Below are 20,911 nucleotides of genomic sequence, written 5' to 3'. Positions count from 1 at the left end.
CGAGTTACTTGTAATATGGAACTTGAGCTTGGTAAACTCGAGTTCCTTATAACTTTTTTTTTTTTTTTGGATAATCGACAAATAAACATAAACATAAAAATAAGTAGTTTTTTTTATGTATTTATTTATTTAAATAGAAGCATTGTAAAATATAGAGATTTTATTTTCAAAATATGAATTTTTAGGCCATTCATATCCTTTATTCATTCATTTTTAACACACTCATCAATTTCTTACTTCTTGGAAGCGTTGTGGTCAAATTGGTTAAAATATTGGGGTTATAATGAGAAATTAGAACATGTAAAAGAAAAATCTCACTCCATTTTTAGCCATGGGCACACCGAAAAAAGTTTAAGCTACATATTGTTACTTTATCAATCCTGTTTGGAATTATCGTATGGTCAAATGATTGATAAGTATTGCAGAAAGAGTGGACCACTCTGATATAAAGAACTTAAGCTTTACCACATCTGGATATGTAAGTTCTTGACTTGTAGTGTTTCTAAGAGGAATGTGAAACATTTTTTTATGTATATCTAAATGTTTGGCTGATGATGTGAAAGTTGCTTTGACAACTTTTTTTTCTTGGCGAGTTGTAGCACCCCATGTTTAGATATTGTTCATTGTTTTCTCATAAAGCACCTCCTAAAATTGTGTTCTCTCAATCTAAAATCCAAATCTGTATGCTTTTTCATGTTTAAATTTCACAATAATCGAATATGTTTTTCTGCATTGATAAGATCTGTTTCTACATTAATAAAATTTGCTCTTTGCACCTCATATTTACTGTATATTCAAATCTGCTTACTGCATTTATAAAATAAGTTTTCTGCATTAATTAACACTGTTCATTGTCTTCTCATAAAAATTGTTCACTATTTTCTGCATAAACTATTTCTAGCATTCTGCATAAAATTATTTTCTGTTCAGCATTATTTAAAAAATTGTTCACTCTCTTTTCTGCATAAATTATTCTCTGTTCACTGCATAAATTGTTCATTGTTTTCTCATAAAACACCTAGTGAAATCGTGTTTTCTAAATTTAAAAGCCAAATTTGTATGCTTTTTCATGTTAAATTTCACAATAATCGAATATGTTTTTCTGTATTGATAAAATCTGTTTCTACGTTAATAAAGTTTGCTCTTTACACATCATGTTTACTGTATATTCAAATCTGCTTACTGCATTCATAAAATCTGTTTTTTGCATTAATTAAAAATGTTCATTGTTTTCTTATAAAAATTGTTCACTGTTTTTTGTATAAACTGTTTTGAGCATTGGCGCAGTTATTGCACTTAAATGGTTTTTGTTTTTTTTTGTTATTTCAAAAAATGTAACCATATAAATAATGGACAAACTCCATGAAAGAAAAATGAATGATTCGTATAAATCACCTAGTGATAAATGCCTTGAATAAATCCATAGAGTAACTAATAATCCTACTATACAGACAAAAGTAGTTATTATGCCTTTTTTGGACGAATCATATAGTCCTAAGGTTGTATGTAAACATGTTTGTTGTATGTAAACATGCAGTGAACAGTGAATAATTTATGCAGAAAAAACAGTGAACAATTTTTCAAATAATGCTGAACAGAAAATAATTTTATGCAGAATGCTAAAAACAGTTTATGTAGAAACAGTGAACAATTTTTATGAGAAAATCGTGAACAATTTTAATTAATGCAGAAAATAGATTTTATGAATGCAATAAGCAGATTTGAATATACAGTAAACATGATGTAGCACCGACTGTGGCATGGGTAGTTTTTTGAAGACACGTTACCAGCTCGCTGTTGTAGCACCAACTGTAGTCATACGAACCACATATGCCAACAGACACCACTATTTCACACGTGCTACTCAACAGCTCGGCACTGTTTCACACACTGTCCAGTCATATCATCCATATTCACATGAATACTTAAATATATGAATAATCGTACCCTGGTGCCAAGGACATAGCACTGTGTCAATTGAATATGATGCTCTGTTCAAGAACACTGCAACTACCACTCACATTTTCAAATCTCACTGTGACATTGGGAACATTTAAAATTTTGTTCATATAGTGTTTTTCCAGCCTGTATTGACATGACAAGCCCTAATAACTGAAATTATAATGCTTGGAACATGAAATGAGGTTATAAATGCGCCACAATAATGATCTTATATCTACTCCACTGACTTCGTAGATTGACTAAGCTATGAGTCGCAACGCCTTAACATCAAATCGTACGATGCGAAACAAGTTTGGATCTACTTCAACAAATGGATTATCACAAGTTCCAGCAGATCAACAACTACAGACATACATAAATCACTATGGAGGAAAATAGGCTAGCAAGAAGAGAGATTTCGTTAATATGCCAATATACACATACGAGAGTCTTGGAAGCGTCGAACACGTCATGGTTGGCAAACCTACAAAACTGATTACAGATACCACTGCAATAGAGTTCACCATAGCAGAACCACCATGGTCAACCCTATACTAGAAGAGATGTGAGTTGGAGGTGTATTGTCGATGGCACGGGTTACGAGTTCCTAAGGAACGCTCAGCCGAGTTACCTAGAGATGAGCTTGCCAACATACTTGCTCATCTTGAACAAGAGAACAATCAAATGCAAAGGCGATTAGACTGTTTTCATGCAATCCAAAAAGCTAGGAAGCATCTAAAGGGGAAGGCGCAAGAGCGAGCCATCAAATCTATCAATGAAGTTACTGCGTTAGATGATGAAAGAGATATTTTAGACTTCTCAGATTCAAGCAATGATGATTTCCAAAAATTTCTACCTTTGAACATTAGATGTTGTTGTTAATGTCTACACGTTCTGTGCAATATAGAATGTTGTTGTTAATGTCTGACAATCGATGATTATGTACATTCAACTTTTGCAAATCTAAAGATTAATTGTTCATTAGTTTTGGCTAAGTTTATATGAAATCACTTGCTCATTTTTCCCTGCTGTTCTTTGTTGCTACATATGATTCTTGTGCTTTGGTTGGACAAGAGATAAACTGTTTTACAAATTTGAATTATTTGAGGCATTTGTAATTAGGTGATTTATATGAATCATTCATTTTTCTTTCATGGAGTTTGTCCATTATTCATATGGTAACATATTTAAAAAAACACAAAAACCATTTAAGTGAAATAACCGCGCCAATGCTAAAAACAGTTTATGCAGAAACAATGAACAAATTTTATGAGAAAACAGTGAACCGTTTTAATTAATGTAGAAAACAGATTTTATGAATGTAGTAAGCAGATTTGAATATATAGTAAACATGATTTGCAGAGAGCAAATTTTATTAATGTAGAAATAGATTTTATCAATGTAGAAAAATAGATTCGATTATTTTGAAATTCAAAATATGAAAAAACATTCAGATTTGACTTTTAAATTTAGAAAACACGATTTCACTAGGTGTTTTATGAGAAAACAGTGAACGATTTTATGAATGCAGTAAGCAGATTTGAATATACAGTAAATATGATGTGCAGAGAGCAAATTTTATTAATGTAGAAACAGATTTTATCAATACAGAAAAATAGATTCGATTATTGTGAAATTTAAACACGAAAAAGCATACAAATTTGTTTTTTAAATTGAGATAACACAATTTCAGGAGGTGTTTTATGAGAAAACAGTGAACAATATCTAAACATGGGGTGCTACAACTCTCCAAGAAAAATAGTTGCCAAAGTGACTTTCACATCATTAGCCAAACATTTAGATATACATAAAAAAAATGTTTCACATTCCTCTTAGAAACACTGCAAGTCAAGAACTTACATATCCAAATGTGGTAAAGCTTAAGTTCTTCTTTATATCCGAGTGGTCCACTCTTTCTGCAATACTTATCAACATTTGACCATACGGTAATTCCGAACGGGATTGATAAAGTAACAATATGAAGCTTAAATTTCTTTCGGTGTACCCATGACTAAAAATGGAGTTAGATTTTTCTTTTACATTTTGTTCTAATTTCTCATTGTAACCCCAATATTTTAACCAATTTGACCATAATGCTTCTGAGAAGTAAGAAATTGATGAATGTGTTAAAAATGAATGAACAAGGGGTATGAGTGGCCTAAAAATTCATATGTTGAAATTGAAATCTCTATATTTTACAATGCTTCTATTTTAAAAAAATAAATACATAAAAAACTACTTATTTTTATGTTTACGTTTATTTGTCGATTATCAAAAAAAAAAAAAAAAGTTATAAGGAACTCGAGTTCCATATTACAAGGAACTCGAGCTTGGTGAACTCAAGTATTGTAGAAAAAAAATAACAAGCATTTTATTTACAAAGAACTCGAGCCTAATATGCTCGAGTATTGTGTTGCATGGAACTCGAGTTTACCAAGCTCGAGTACCACATTATTTTTTTTAATTGCACAAATTCCAAGTCAGCAATGCCACAGTGGAATGAAATTAGGAACTCGAGTACCAAGTCAACAATGCCACAGTGCTAGATTCCCATTTATTTTCGAAATAGTGCTTAATTGCTACAAATTTCTAAAAATGGTGGTATTTGACCATTTTCACCCGAATTTTTACTCTATACAGTGTCATATAAATTGATTTTTTTTTTCATATAGAAAACTTCTGGTGCTACGTTCAAAATCACAACTTTGTCTAAGACTTGCTTATGTAGCGAGTTGTGGTTGATAGAGGGGTGATCGTGGGTTCATGTGAGGACACCCCTCTACCAACCACAACTTGCCACACGAGTAAGTTGTGGGCAAAGTTGTAGTTTTGAGTGTGGCACCAAAATTTCTCCTTTTTTTATGCTTTTAATTGAGAGACACCTGTCACACCACCACCAATGACAAACGACATCTTCAAATCTCGAATGGCATATCGTGATGGTACAATATAATAATAATAATAATAATAATAATAATAATAATAATAATAATAATAATAATAATAATTATTATTATTATATAATTGTTTTATAAAATTCATCCTTTGTTTCAATTAATATTGTTAACAAAATTAAATTATATGAATTGTGTTACTTTAATATTTATGGGCTATATTCGGTAACGAATTTTTGTGTATTTTTGTCTCTTATTTTAATTTTTTTTGGGAAAATTATATTTGGATAAAAAGTATTTGAGCCTTGTCTAATTGTGATCAATGCTATTATAGCGACCATCTTGTGACCTTTATACGACATGTCTTGCTTGCAAGTTAGGAAGTACAAACACTTCATTAAAGTGTCGTATTTATGTCATACAAATACTAGATTTGAATTTTATTAAAAACACCTATTACAAAAACAAATAAAAGAGACACATTACACAATAGTAATTCCATCAATTTTATATGTTTGTTTTTATGGGAAAACACTAGAAAACCAATTTTGAGAATTATTTCTAAAAACACAGTTTTTCAAGAGAGGTTTAGAACACTTTTAAAAATGTTAACCAAACATGCCTAATTAACTTACTTTTTCATAGCTGTCATGAATATGCAGCTAAGTTTCTCCTTTGCCTTTCCTATTGTAAGTCATTCATGCATTTAAGTGGAATTAATCCCGTGGTTTCATCCTAGAATAAGATCATTTCCATTTCACTTGAAATGTAGAATGTACAATTCATGATTAATATTACATTTGTTGGATTTGATCGTGTCACATTATTTAAAATTTTAAATAATATAGTACTAGATATACAATTTTATATTTAATATTTAATCTAATTTATAGAATTGATCAATTTTACATGTAGAAGATCCTAATACTTAATGTTATTTTATTACAATCTTTTGGCAAGTTATTTGCAACATCTATCTCTCTCTCTCTCTCTCTCTCCCCCCCCCGGCACGTGTGTGTGCAAAGAGGGATTTTATAAGAGGAAAAGGCAAAAATCCTAATATTTTTCTTACCAATTTGAGAATTTCAAGTTTTCTTTTAATTCCATGCATGGATCGTCTCTATTGGTTAAATTCACTTTATTTATTTTGGTGTTATTGTTAACATTATGGCACTGAAGAGTATTGTACGGGATGCTACTTCCCCTCAGGCCCATTGTTCATAAAACCCATCACAATGATGCCACGTGTGAAAGGCCTTGGACTTGTTGGGCCTCGGGTCTTGGGACATCATGCGTGAATGTGTGTACTGTTGGGCCTATGAACTTGGTCCAAGCAAGCCTTGTCACCCATCCAAAGCCTAGAAACCATAATGAAGCCATTATGACATGAACGGCGAGGTTGAGACCCTGCCTGGGCAAGGAATGCAATTTCCCTGGAAGGTGAGTCCCAAGATGCTCCGTATTGCCTAGGAAGCATTGCTGCCAGATAGATCTTCTAATGTGGGAACCAGTTCCAATGCCACTCTTACTGCCTCCCACTCTCAATTAAACACCCACTTAAAGATAATAACATTGGACCTCCTTTCTCACTCACCACGAAAGTAATCATAACCCTTCCACTAGTATTGAGCTATAAATAAGAGATGAGAATGGAGAAATAGGGTTGGCAATTTTAGAGAGCACATTGGAAAAAGAAAGTGGTAATTCTGAGAGAAAGAAAGCAATTCTATGAGGCCTAGAGAAAAGTTGAGAAAATAAGTGTAACTGAGTTGTCGAGCACATAACCACCCATAGTAGGAAATCTAAAGCCCATAATACAAATAGATTGTGAACCAAATAGAGGTTAAGCCCAATAATCATATTTTGGGTACGCACAATTGGCGCCCACCGTGGGGCTTTCCTACGTAGTTGTGGTTCTGTCAAGATGCGCACGGGAAAATGTCTGGGTATCAACTAGGAAGTTATGCTGAAAGTGGCTCTGGGAGGTCTTCACGAGGATCCACATGGCGAGAAAGAAGGCAAAAAAGGTGCGAGGATAAGGATTGTGAGGGGTCGTTCTAAACGTACCGGTCAGTATTCGGTGCCTCGGGGGGCGCAACCGTTTCGACAAAAGGGATCAGGAGCTCGAGCGTCTACGTAGACAGGTGAGGGATTTGGAGTTGGAAGCAAGAGGTAGGCGTTGGAGAAGGGACCACGAGAAGCGAAGGGAAATGTTGGCTAGCGTCGGGGATCATTATAGGGCAAGGTCCCATCAATCCGGGTCTCATCGGCACCGTAATCACTCACGAGAATATGCAGACCGGGATTCAATCTCCCCAGAGGAGGGACGACCTCGGAATGTGGCCATGGACGCTATGAGCCGGGCGTTATGTCAAGCTGTCCGATCACCATTCTAGAGAGATATTGAAAGAGCACCAATCCCAAGTAGATTCACACGACCGCCGTTCAATTCCTACGATGGAAAGATGGACCCAGTGGAACATGTAAGCCATTATATTCAAATGATGTCTTTGCATGCTCATAACGATGCGCTGATGTGTAAAGTGTTTCCCTCGAGCCTCGGCCCCACCACTTTGAGATGGTTCAATGGGCTAAGGAAATGCTCAATTCACAGTTTTTCCAAATTAATTCAGGAGTTTGGTGTATGGTTCATGACCTGCAGCCGAGTTCCGCAGTTTGTGGACGCGTTGCTATCAATGAAATGGGGGCTGGGGAGACCCTCCACAACTATGCTAACTAGTACTGGGAACTGTACAACGAGATTGGAGGAGGTAATGAAAAAATCGCGGCGAGTACTTTTTGAATGGGGTTGCCCGAGGATTCTAGACTGCGGGAATCGTTGACGAGGAGGCTTCTGGAGGATATGAGGTAGTTAATGAGGAGTATTGAGGAGTATAAATGGTTGGAAGATGATCGGTTACAGAGTAAGGGAAGGGCCCCGGTCATAAGTCATCCTTGGCATATTAGCTTTTAATCCAAAACCTGGAAGGATTTGAGGATTCAAGAGCCAGGGCCGCAGATGGGAGAGGTGAATGTAGCCTTCAAGGAACCGGTGCACTGGATTGTGGATCAAATTAAGAACGAGTCGTATTTTAGGTGGCCGAACATGATGGGGGGAGACTCGTCTAGGAGAAATCAAAACTTGTATTGTACTTACCATAAAGACAAGGGGCATACCATCGAGCAGTATAGGGTCTTAAAAGATCATTTAAAGCCATTAGTGAAAGCGGGGTATTTGAAAGAGTTTATGGTGGACCTAAGAAATCAGAAAGTTGGGCAGGGTGCTCAGCCATGCGAAAATCCTCTCCCACCCCATTTGGGGGGTGATAGAAGTCATCCACGCAGCTCCAAGAGGCATTCAAACGTCTAGGAGAAAGGGGGTATTGGCCGTGGTACCTGCAGAAAGTTGAACAGGCGAGCAACCCTCCAAGAAGAAGTTGAAGTACACTTAGCAGCCCATTGCTTTTAATGACGATGATATGGAAGGCACAATTCAACCACACGATGATGCTTTGGTGGTTACAACCCAGATAAATGGCTTCCTAGTAAAGAGGGTACTGATAGATCAGGGGAATGGTGCAGAGGTGATGTATCCCGACTTGTACAGGGGCCTTGGCTTGAAGAAGGACAACCTATCCAAGTATGATACGCCATTGATGGGGTTTGATGGCCATATGGTAATTCCAGAAGGACATATTTCACTTCCCGTGAATATGGAAGGTAAGGAAGTGATCGTAACGTTCATAGTGGTCGCTTCTTTCTCCTCGTACACTACGATCCTTGGAAGGCCATGGATTCATGCCATGGGGGCTATGCCGTCCACCCTGCATGTAAAGGTCAAGTTCTGCACTAAGCAGGGACTTGCCGTAGTAAGGGGCAATCGACAAATAGCCAGATAGTATTTGGTGGCTGTAGTTAACCGAGAAACCAAGCAAAAGGAGTCAACTAAGGAGACCCCTTTATAACAATTACAGGAACCCCAAGAGGAAGCAGGGACCGGCTGTGCCAAGGACTTGGTGAGAGTGAAGATATTGCTAGATGACGACAAGAGTTTTCTGATTTAAGCGAGCATGAAGGACGAAGAAAGGGTAGAAATGTTGTTGTTTCTTGTACCGAACGTAGATGTGTTCGCTTGGAGCCCGTATGAGGTACTCAGGGTGGACCCTGAGTTTATAGTTCACAAGCTCAACGTGGATTCCCTATGGCCTCCCAAGAAGCAGAAACCGAGGAGATTGGCTATGGAACACGTCGAGGCTGTTAGACAATAGGTTAAGAGGTTGGAGGAAGCTGGGGCTATAAAGGATATTTTCTTCACTGAGTGGCTTGAGAATACTATGGTGGTAAAAAAGAAGAACAGTAAATGGGGGCTCTGTGTTGACTTTACTAACTTGTATCGAGCATGTCCAAAGAATCCGTTCTCGATGCCGAAGATTGATCAGCTGGTAGATGCCATATATGGGCATCCAAGGATGAGCTTTCTAGACGTTTTTCAAGGTTATCACCAGATTGCCCTAGCTGTCGAGGATCAGGAAAAGACAGCATTCATAACCCTTGATGCTAACTATCACTATACCGTGATGCCGTTTGGGTTAAAGAACGCTAGGGCTACATATCAATGAATGATGACGAGAATGTTCAGAGACAAGATAGGGCGAATAGTCGAGGTGTACATTGATGACATGGTGGTGAAAAGCAAACGAGAAGTGCTATACATTGACAATCTCAAAGGGGTGTTTGAAATACTTCGATAGCACAAGCTGTGACTCAATGCCGAGAAGTGTGCTTTCGGAGTGGGGGCTGACAAGTTCTTAGGGTATTTGAGCAATAACCGAGGAATAGAAGTAAACTTTGATCAAATTCAAGTAGTAAAACGTCTTAACCACTGAGCAATCCAAAGGAAGTCCAAGCACTGACAGGCATGTTAGCTGCCCTCAACCGGTTTATTTCCAAATTTGCAGACCGTTGTCGTCTATTCTACCAACTTTTGAAGAAGTGGAAATATTTCTAGTGGAGTGAGGAATGTGAAAAGGCTTTCCAGGAGTTGAAAGAATATTTGGTGCAGGCGCTTATACTGACAGCCCCGGAACCCGAGGAAGATTTATTCATGTATCTTTCAGTGTCAGAACATGCCGTGAGTGCCATGCTTCTCAGGGACTGGAGAGTGTAGCAGACAGTATATTACATCAATAAGACCCTGGTAGATGCTGAGACAAGGTATTTACCCTTGGAAAAGTTAGTATTAGCACTAGTACATGCTACACGGAAGTTGCCCCACTACTTTCAAACTTACACCATTTACGTATTGATCGAATATCCTTTATAGTCATTATTGAAGAGATTTGATTTCACAGGAAGAATAGCTAAGTGGAGAACTCGGCTGGGCTCCTTTGATATCGATACAAGTCAAGAACCTCGAAGAAGGGACAGATTCTCGCCGATTTCATTGCAGAGTTTTCCTCAAGAGGGGGGAAGGAGATGGTCTGCTTTGTAGAGGTAATCCCATGGAAGGTATTTGTGGACGGTGCGTCCAGCGCATTAGGAGCCGAGGCTGGGATCGTAGTCATCACCCCAGAAGGAATAAAATTGGAACATTCCTTTAGGTTAGACTTTAAAGCCTCCAACAACGAAGCCGAGAATGACGCCCTGCTAGCCGAGTTAAGAGTTGTATCAGATCTGGGTGCTAAGGAGATAGAGGTATATTCAGATTCTTGGTTGGTGGTCAATTAGGTACAGGGAAGCTTCGAGGCGAAGGATCCTCGAATGATGAAGTATTTACAGTTGGTGAAACAAATTATGGACCGCTTTTTGAGCGTCAAAGTGGTTCGGGTGTCAAGGGGGCAGAACTGGCACGCTGACTCATTGGCCACATTGGTGTCATCGTCAACCGAGGGAATTCCTTGGTTAATAAAAGTGGAGTTAATAGCAGAACCAAGTATCAATGTGAAAATGAGTGTTTCACAGATGACAACAGCTAAGCCATGCTGGATGGATTCGATCATTAACTTTTTGGTCAAGGATCATGTGCCTGCTGATGAGAAAGAAGCAGATAAAATTTGCCAGACAGTAGCTCGGTATAGGTTATCAGCCAATCGAATGTTGTATCGAAGGTCTTTTTATGGGCCCAACTTGTAGTGTTTATACCTTAGTAAGATTGAAGAACTCCTAGCCGAGCTGCATGAAGGGGTGTGCGACAGCCATGTCGGGGGACACTAATTAACACATCGAGCAATGACTCAGGAATTTTGGTGGCCACAAATGCAAAAGGATGCTAGCGAATATGCTCAGAAATGTGAACAGTGTTAGAATCACGCCCCAATGATCCACCAATCGAATGGGAACTTGAATCCCATTAGTAGCCTTTAGCCCTTTGCGCAATAGGGGCTAGATATCGTTGGTCCATTCCCTCGGGCAACGAGAAACCGAAGGTTTGTCCTCGTGGCTGTGGATTACTTCACCAAATAGGCGGCAGCAGAGGCGTTGGCGAACATCCTTGATGTGGATGTTAAGAAGTTCATATGGAGGAATATAATGATGAGATTTGGGGTACCAAAATCCCTAGTGTCAGATAACGGGTTGCAGTTTGATAGCAAAACTTTTCGCGAATTTTTTGGCAGCCTTGGTATCACAAATTGGTATTCCACCCCGGCATATCCATAGAGCAACGACTAAGCCGAAGCCACCAACAAGACCATTGTGAACGGGCTAAAGAGGAGGTTAGAAGGCGCCAAGGGCAGGTGGGCCGAGGAGTTGCCCAGTGTTCTATGGGAATACCGAACTACCCCAAGAAGGTCCACGGGAGAAACCTCGTTCTCCCTGACATATAGAGCGGAAGCAGTCATACTGGCAGAAGTGAACTTGTGCAGTGTTCGGGTTTCAGGATTCAGCCCCGTTGAGAATTCAGAGTTGAAGTTAAAACAATTAAACTTGTTGGAGGAATGCCGAGAATCCGTGACTGTACGGTTAGCAGAGTATCAACAAAAACTAGCCCTGAGATATAATAGGGACGTGAGGAAAAGGGAGTTCGGAGCGGGGGACCTAGTACTTCAGAAGGTAGTAGGGAATACATGAGACATCAACGTAGGGAAGTTAGCACCAACTTGGGAGGGGCCGTATAGAATTATCGCCATTGTAGGCGCATGGGTGTATTATTTGGAGGATTTGGCCGAGAGACCTCTCCCTCGGCCATGGAATGCCTACAATCTGAAGAAATTTTATCATTGATTATCAGTACGTGGGGTACCTATTGAGTGTAGTATTATATGTGCATATTGTTAATTAATACAAAAGCGATGTTTATCCATGCAGGAGTATTTGTACTTATGATTCCATCATTTTTAACTCATTTTCCCCGGTTAATATATGTGGAGAGAACTAAGATAAAATATTCTAAGGACAGAAACCTGTCCTCGGTTCGATCTTCATCACAGAGTAGGTGGAAACCTTACACAAATATTCTAAGGACAGAACCTGTCCTTGGTTCAATCTTCATCACTGAGCAGGTGGAAACCTTACACTAAAGTATTCTGACAGAAACCTGTCCTCAGTTCGATCTTCATCACCGAGCAGGTGAAAATCTTACATTAAAATATTCTAAGGACAGAAACCTATTCTTGGTTCGATCTTCATCACCGAATAGGTGGAAACCTTACACTAAAATATCCTAAGGACAGAAACCTCTACTCGATTCGATCTTTATTATCGAGTGGGTGGAAACCATGAATTAAAATCGGGTAAACCCCGATACAGGTTCCTAGCCACCATGAGTGAGAAAGTAAGGTATGATGAGCAGATTAACCACAATAATGTGCAAACTCGGTAATTACCTACAAGCATGGATATGTTTAAAAGAAAGGGGGAGGAGAAAGGAGAAAAACATCCAGTTTCCATCTTAAGAGGACTAATTAAAATAATTCAAAGGTTAAATAAATTGTCTCGTCACCACAACCCGACGACCTAGGTAAACTGGGCACATAACAAGTAAGAAAAAATATAACAACAAAAGAGAGTTTAACACAAATGAAACATTAATATTCACGCTGCAGGATCAGTAGGCTGAAGCTGGCTAGCAGGTTGTCCGGATGCACACTTGGTTGTGTGGGCTTTAGGGGGTGTCTGAGCTTGGGCGTCTTAGGCGGCAGTACGAATGTTGCTGGTGACTTCCAAATCAACCAACTCCACATGGGAGTCAATCGCCCGTACCAGCTCCCTCATGCTAGGGGTATTTTCCTCATTCGTGGCACTAGCTTGACTCTGAACGGGGGAAGGAGGGGCTGGATAGGGAATCTGCTCGGGATTTCTCAGTGGAGAATCCTCGGCCACTCCCATTGCTTAAAGGGTGGCCAACCACCCTTCCCTGAACCTATGATGTCGAGCTTGGTGGACAATAGGCTCCATAAAGTTTTCAGCCTCCGTGAAGCCTATGTTATACCACTTGTCCTCGTAGGCTTCAAGGGCTGTTTTCAGGTCAGCAATCTGGTCGGCTTGGGCCAAATTTAGGCTATCTGTCGTCACTATTTTGAGCTCAGTTTCCCCCAATTTAGCCCCCATGTTCGTCAACTTACTCTCTGTCGCCAATCGGGCTTTCTCGGCAGCTTGCACCTTCCTCTCAAAAATATCAACAGCTTTGCCTCTCTCCTCGTCCGTGACCACAGCAACGTCTTTCAACTCCTTTTCCCGTTCAATAACCTTGGCAGCCTCTTTCAATCTCTCATCAATGATGCCGGTCATCTGCGCGGCCTGATGACATGCAATGATAAAATGATAAGTAAAGATAAGAAAGATACATATGCATTGCTACACATGGAAAAAGATGAGATAGTAAATTACCGCAATGGTATGCCATTGTAGCCGCCTAGCTAGTGACTCGTCATCCCTTTCTGAGAAGAAATGAGCATCCTCGAGCAGAAGGTGACCTTGCACTAAGCTCTAGGCGACTTGTCCCCTTCATCTTGCGCCCACGTCCGCACACTTGCAGTCACCGGTAAAGGCCTATCGCCCAATCTAAAGACGGTCTGCCAACTTGCCTCGGACTGAGAAGAGGACGCCACATTGGTCCCGACCCAGACTGTTGGCTGAGAAACACCAATCGGCTCTTGGATCGTGGGCTCGCCTATTACACGGGGTGGGATCTTGGAGGGAGCGTTGCCCAGAACCTGATGGGTTTTCTTGGTGGTGCGCTTCCTTTTCTTAGCCTCACCAGCAGGAGGAACTTGATCCTTTCCTTGGGGGAATTGAAGTTGATCCGCGGGGCGGGTGTTATGCAAAAACCGATCAATGGTCATCACTCTCTTCTTTACCATCTTCTTTCCTTGACTGGCTTCAGGGCCTAAGGGATTAATTGGCTCGGCTGCTTCTAGCTCAGCTACTGGGGTGGGGGCTTCAGGCTCTCCAACAGGCACGTGTTTTTTGCGATTTTAAGATACAATTTTAGTGGAGGCATCTCTTATCGGCGCAAGATCATCCGCGGTAGTGTACCACGGGCCAAGATCCTAAGCTTCGCCGATAGTGAGCATAGGCGGGGGGAAGTTTGCGTACCGGACGTCTATGTACGATAGAAGTGGGCTATCTACAAGCAAAGCTTGGCTGAATGCTTGAGTATATGGGGTCAACACCGAGTATCATATGGGATGCTTGGAGTTGTCTGTCCGTATGTACAAAAATTTCTGATCTAAGTACAAAATTAAGATCTTGTATGTGTACAACTCAGAGATCTGGTTGGAACCTTTTTGATTCTACAGCAAATCAACAAAAAAGATTGATTAGTTCAATAAGTAAACAACCAAGAGATGCAAACTCAAAGCAAATGAGGGTTCTCATTACTGACCAACATTGCGTGGCGAGAACGAGCAAGGGAGCTCGTCAGCAAGCCAATTGCCGCTCACCTAGACAAATTCCCCGTCGAGTTTCTGTTAAAATCGAGAAGGCATGATATCAGTCGTACCCGCATATCTCTGGTTTTTAAGTAATATTCGGACCTAATGTTTTCGCACAGACTATACATAAAGTTAATATCGTGGTGGTTAAACTGTAGACCGAATATGTGGTTTAACATATTCACACAACTCACCACTCGGTAAAAATTAGGGGGGAGTTCGTCGGGACACAAACCGTAAAATCTAAGGGTACTTATAATGAGAGGGTTAACTGGGAACCTAACCCCACCCTTAAGTGTAGCCATCAAAGGGAAAAAGACGGCGTTTATGCCGGTACGCCTATGAAGATCGATATCGCCCTCATGACAATAAGCGATATCAACGTCTCCAGGAACATTGTAGGCTGCCTTAAAGCTAGCCAAGGACGCCTTCGAAGAGAGGAGGTGAGAATAACCCATTCCTAAACTAAGATTGAACAAAAACTGAAAAAAGAAGAGGAAATGAAAGGAAAGGCAAAGAGGACTTACTTTGGGGGTCTAGGAAGGAATGGTATTCTGGGCTGGAAGATGAGTGCACGAAAACGGTATGCTCAGCAGAGAGGTAGTTTAGAGAATGAAGAATGTAAAAGTGAAGTAGGGATTCAAAAGGAACTATTTATAGGAGCTGAATAAGGGGATAAATGACATTTAATAAATGGGGAGCAGGAAACCCCACAAATCCCTATCTCAACTGCCACACGTGCGCCGCCTCGATTCACGAACCGTAAGAAAATGATGGCGGCTGAGCCAACAGTCAGATGTCACACGCCTTTTAAGGGTGCATTAATGAGTCTTTTAAACCATCTAGTATCTTCCCGATTGGACTTCTTGGATAGCGCTTGGCTTTAAGAATCCTTGATTCATCCCCGGGAGTCGGGCACGAATCAGGGGGGATATTGTACGAGATGCTACTTCCCCTCAGGCCTATTGTTCATAAAACCCATCACAATGATGCCACGTGTGCAAGGCCTTGGACTTGTTGGGCCTCAGGTCTTGGGACATCATGCGTGAATGTGTGTACTGTTGGGCCTACGAACTTGGTTCAGGCAAGCCTTGTCGCCCATCCAAAGCCCAGAAACCGTAATGAAGCCATTATGACATGAACGGCGAAGTTGAGACCCTGCCTAGGCGGGGAATGCAGTTTCCCAGGAAGGTGAGTCCCAAGATGCTCGGTATTGTCTGGGAAGTATCGCTGCCGGACAGATCTTCTAATGTGGGAAGCAGTTCCAATGCCACTTTTACTGCCTCCCACTCCCAACTAAGCACCCACTTAAAGATAATAACATTGGACCTCCTTTCCCACTCACCGCGAAAGTAATCATAACCCTTCCACTAGTATTGAGCTATAAATAAGAGATGAGAATGGAGAAATAGAGTTCGCAATTTTAGAGAGAACATTGGGAAAAGAAAGTGGTCATTCTAAGAGAAAGGAAGCAACTCTGTGAGGCCTAGAGAAGAGTTGAGAAAATAAGTGTAATTGAGTTGTCGAGCATAGAATCACCCATAGTAGGAAATTCAAAGCCCATAATACAAATAGATTGTAAGCCCAATTAGAGGTTGAACCCAATAAACATATTTTGGGTACACACAAATATATATCTGCTTTGCTTGCTACCAAGACTCTTTATTGGACATTAATTCTTAGGTGATAGATCTTTGGATCATGTAAGATAGGTGTTTAAATCCTTGTTGTCTTATCACTTAGCCTTCAAATCTAGATTTGGGGATTTAGGCTAGCACCTATCAATTATTATTTATTATTTTTCTTAGTTTGTAACTATAAATTAAGATGGTGTAATTTTTCTTTAGATTTTAACTAGGAAAATAGCAATGTTAATTTTTTTTTCCCTCAAATTTGAGACTATAGTTATGGACTTTATTTTGAATAAATGTAATATCATTTGGTTTTCTTGGTTTTGTTCAAAATAGAATTAAGTGGTAACTCTATTATGCATCTCTCTATCTAGGGAATTAACATTATTAGTACAACCTAAACTTACTATACTTACTTAGTCCCTTTGAGGTGTACGTGCTTCTCACAGCCCATAGTCTGTGTAAATATGAGTGTGGGTCTCAATGTTGGCGAGGATGTTTCTCAAAGTTGTTTAGGTTTTTTTGTTGTCGGTGATGCTGTGTGTGGAAGATAGTGGTTGGAGCTCTCTCTCTCTCTCTTAATGTTTTTTTTTTTTTTTTTGAGATAATCTCTCTTAATCTTTTTTTTTTTTGTTGAGGGGGGGCTCTCTCTTAATTCTTTGTTTAAGGGTTTTACGATTTTTTCTTACTTCTCTAAAATAGATAGAACTTTTAATTTTTATATTTTCTTTTTGATTGGACTAGCATTTAACAGTCACCCCCCTCAAAAAAAAAAAAAAAAGCATTTAACGGTCACATCAATAACTAAATCAAATGGAAGAATGCTGTTGCAAATGATATGAAATATTATGGACAAAAATGAAAGCATTTTAAACATTAGAGACCAAAATAAAAGCAAACTCAAACATTAAGTAAGAAAGATAAGAAAAAACATTCATTATTTAGTCTTATTATTATTTTGTAACTACATAAGGGATCGTGTATAGTGAATACTAGTTTAAAACATCATAAAAGATTGTGGGATAGAATGCAAAAATATCCTGCTTGTGAAGTAAGGAAAAAACATTCATGAATTTCACTTTAGTTTGTTTTCAACTTTTAAAGGCTCATAGAATGGAAAGCGTTTTCCACTTTTAAAGAGTGAAAAACATTTTCTATAACCGTATATGCCCAAAAACCATTATAAGGAAAAGATCTATAAAATATTTTTGATTACTTTGTAACGAAAAACAAGAGGTTCATGGAACGGAAAATATTTTCCACTTTTAAAGAGTAAAAAAATATTTTTTTTATATGTTTTTAATATTATAATTTATATACTCAGCAAATAGCTCACGCCTCACTTCATCTTTTGTCTGTCTCTATTCATATTAACCTTTAACTATCATTGCCTCATTATTTACCAATCGTTAATTAATTAATTTATTCTCTCAAATGACTATTTTTATTCAAACCGATCACTTGTCCACTTAATTGTTTATGTATATTCCGAATTTAACGTTTATTTTTTGAGGCTCTCAAATTGGTATTGTAAATAATTTTTACGTATTTGAGACCTATTTAATTTCATGAATAATTTTCTTTTTAAAGTAATAACTTATGGTTGCAAGTTGCAATTATAAATAATAATTTTAAAAAAAAACCTTCAAAGTCAAATAATAGGAAAAGAAAGTAAAACAAATTTATGACGAGGTATGGTCCCATTATGGTAGGGATTGGGAAGAGTGCCAATGGTTACATGACTAGGTTTTGCAGTCAAATTGACAGCTAGGTAATATTATTGATGAGTGGCTTGTGTTAGGACACACTTCACATGTCTTTACGAAAGAAATGAGAGGGACAGCACCTCACATGTTTGCATTCTCTCTGCATTTGTAGTAAATTGTAAGGTCAACATCACATTCCATATCTACGCAACAAGTCCAGGGGGACTGCTCGGCTTTCAGAATTTGCGATACTTTTTTGTTTCTTGCCTCCTCTGCACAAACCATGTGAGTGGTAGGAAGGAAATGTCCCACAACCTTTGACACTAGTAGGGTAGGGACTAGGGACTCATACTTTCATGGCCCATATCCTCATTCCTCACTGAGGAGTGTGTTGAAGTGTAGAACACACACCATTTTTTGTTGTTTCTGTGAATTTTTTGAAGAATCTTTCTGGGGATTTTTTTTATCGTGTTGTCTCAGTCTGGGCAAAATGAACTGTACGAAACAGTTCCTTTGATGTGAACACTGCTATAATTAACTTTCTCCAAAGTCCAAACCTGAAAGCAAAGATACTTCCACAAGATCTTAACGTCAAAGAATTAGATGGAAGTATTTTAAGCAGAACTCGATCGCGAGAGTCCAAGGTCAGGTTTCCAAAAGTACCATATTCGGGGCCTCGTACGTGTGAGAATATGATAAAATGTATTGGTGTGAGCATTTAGACGAGGTTGGGCATAATTTCTCTATAAAAAATTTAAGATAAAATATTATTTTAATTTCTAAACTTTATTAAAAATGTATTTTTATCTTTAAATTTTAAAAATTATTTGCTAAAAAAAAAATTAAAAATTCTCTTTTTGTCCTTAAACTTTATATATATTCTCATTCCGTCTCAATTTGTTTGTCCTGTTTAAAAAATTAAATTTTTTAAAGAAATATCATTTATTTTCTTTTCTACCTTAAAAAAAAATGTATAAGCTTTCATAACTATCTTTAAATAAATTTATCAAAAAATAGAAATATCAAACCTGAAATTACAGGCACAAAAATCAGCTCTTTACTAGTATTAGTATTTTTGAAATTACACAGCATAAATTGTAACTTATCCTCTTAATCAAATTTGAAAAATCTAGAACTACCACAATACAAAAACTATTGGGTATTGGCTCCAAGCAATTTTGGATTACTTCAAATACAAATTTTAGTTTATCTTTTTAATCAATATTATTATTATTATTTTTTTTATATTTGTTGGTATTCTTTTCAAATGGTTTCGAAAATAAAGTAAGGCGAATAGGAATATTAGTAAATTAATAACTTCTAATTTTCGAAATAAGACAATATTTTGGAACATTCCAAAATGAAATAGAAGACAAAGAAATCGGGACGGAAGGAGTACATATATATATATATTAGTAGCTTAGACATTAGAGGCAAAAATAGGGATAAAAATATTTTTTTTTCAATAGTTTAAGGATGAAAAAAAAAATTCAATAATTTAGGATAGCAGCGAAATATTTTCAATATTTTTAGGATAAAAAGATGCAATTTTCAATAGTTTAGGGACCAAAAAAGAAAATTTTAAATCTTAGGAATTAAAATAGTATTTTACCAAAAAAATTTATTTTTACTTCCGATTTTTCAATTTACAATACAAGAAATTAAAATTTAGCTATAAAATTGGTTGTAACCTTAGACAACAACTTTACTTAATATCTTTTTATTGGATTTGAATTTTGAAAAATCCACCGTTTGATTACATATATTTCATATATTCCACATACTTGCAAAATTTCTAGAAAATTAAAAATCAATAGTTATGTCATCAATAAATTCTTTAAATTGTAAGTTTTTGTAGTTTAAAATCATGCATAAAATATAAGTTTATAGATTATATAATAAATAACATCTGATTGACACAAAAGTTGACATTTATAATAATAGTGTAAAGAACATGCAATTCAACGGTAGATTTTTAAAATATGTAATAATATTTATTTTATTGGGTAAGGTTATAACTTTATGCTACAACAAATTTTGTAACTAAACTTTATCCTTCATGATATATTTATTCTTGGGGGAAAAAATAAAAGAACAAAGTTTTGGAATAAACTTAGTTGTAGCCTAAGGTTACAACTTCACTCAATTTCTATTTATTTGACTTGAATTTTGAAAAATCCACCATTGGATTGCATTACTTTTTATATTCTTCATGCTTGCAAAATTTCTAGTAGATTAAAAATTAATAGTTATATTATCAATTAATTGTCTAAATTGCAAGTTTTTGTAATCTAAAATTATGCATAAAAAATAATTTTATGGATCATATAGTAAATAGCATCTGATTAATACCAAATTTTACTTGTGTGTTAAGAGTATAAATAATATATAATCCAACCGTTAAATTTTCAAAATATATAAATATGTTAATTATTTTAATAAATTTTGTTAATAAAAGTTACAAACTTAGACTATAACTAAGTTTGTAGCCAAATTTTGTCCAAAATAAAAACCACTTGGTCTTGATTGGTTGCTGTGAACTACCCCGACTTGCAGAGCCCCTAAAATCACATACACAACCTCGTGTAGCCCACTACCGCCACAGAGTTGTCATGACCATGAATTTGACCAACCCTTCCTCTCTTATTAGATTTGCATCTCCTTAACATAGAGCCACCACAACCATAATCGCAAAGTTGTGACACATTTAGTCTAAGCCGAGCCCCTTAAAGCTTAGTGACCTACCGCCGCAAGGGTGGAGCTAGGATTTTTTGTTTTGGGGGACCAAATTTTGGTACTAATATAGGAGTCACTAATTAAGATAAATCATCATATACATGTGCACATATACATTTATGAAAAATTAT

General features: G+C 37.6%; 1 protein-coding gene across 1 annotated transcript; it reads left to right on the top strand.

Annotated features, from left to right (window-relative positions):
- The first annotated feature begins 8,314 nt into the window (after positions 1-8,314).
- On the top strand, positions 8,315-8,899 carry LOC142628622 (uncharacterized). Its single transcript, XM_075802678.1, has 2 exons — positions 8,315-8,701; positions 8,810-8,899. Exons 1-2 carry the CDS (start codon positions 8,315-8,317, stop codon positions 8,897-8,899), a joined length of 477 nt encoding a protein of 158 aa, XP_075658793.1.
- The last annotated feature ends 12,012 nt before the right edge of the window (positions 8,900-20,911 follow it).

This window comes from Castanea sativa, chromosome 3 (genome assembly GCF_040712315.1).
Source record: "Castanea sativa cultivar Marrone di Chiusa Pesio chromosome 3, ASM4071231v1".
In the NCBI taxonomy this organism is placed as follows: domain Eukaryota; kingdom Viridiplantae; phylum Streptophyta; class Magnoliopsida; order Fagales; family Fagaceae; genus Castanea; species Castanea sativa.
Note: the sequence above shows the minus strand (reverse complement) of the source record. Positions and strands in the feature narration are given on the sequence as shown.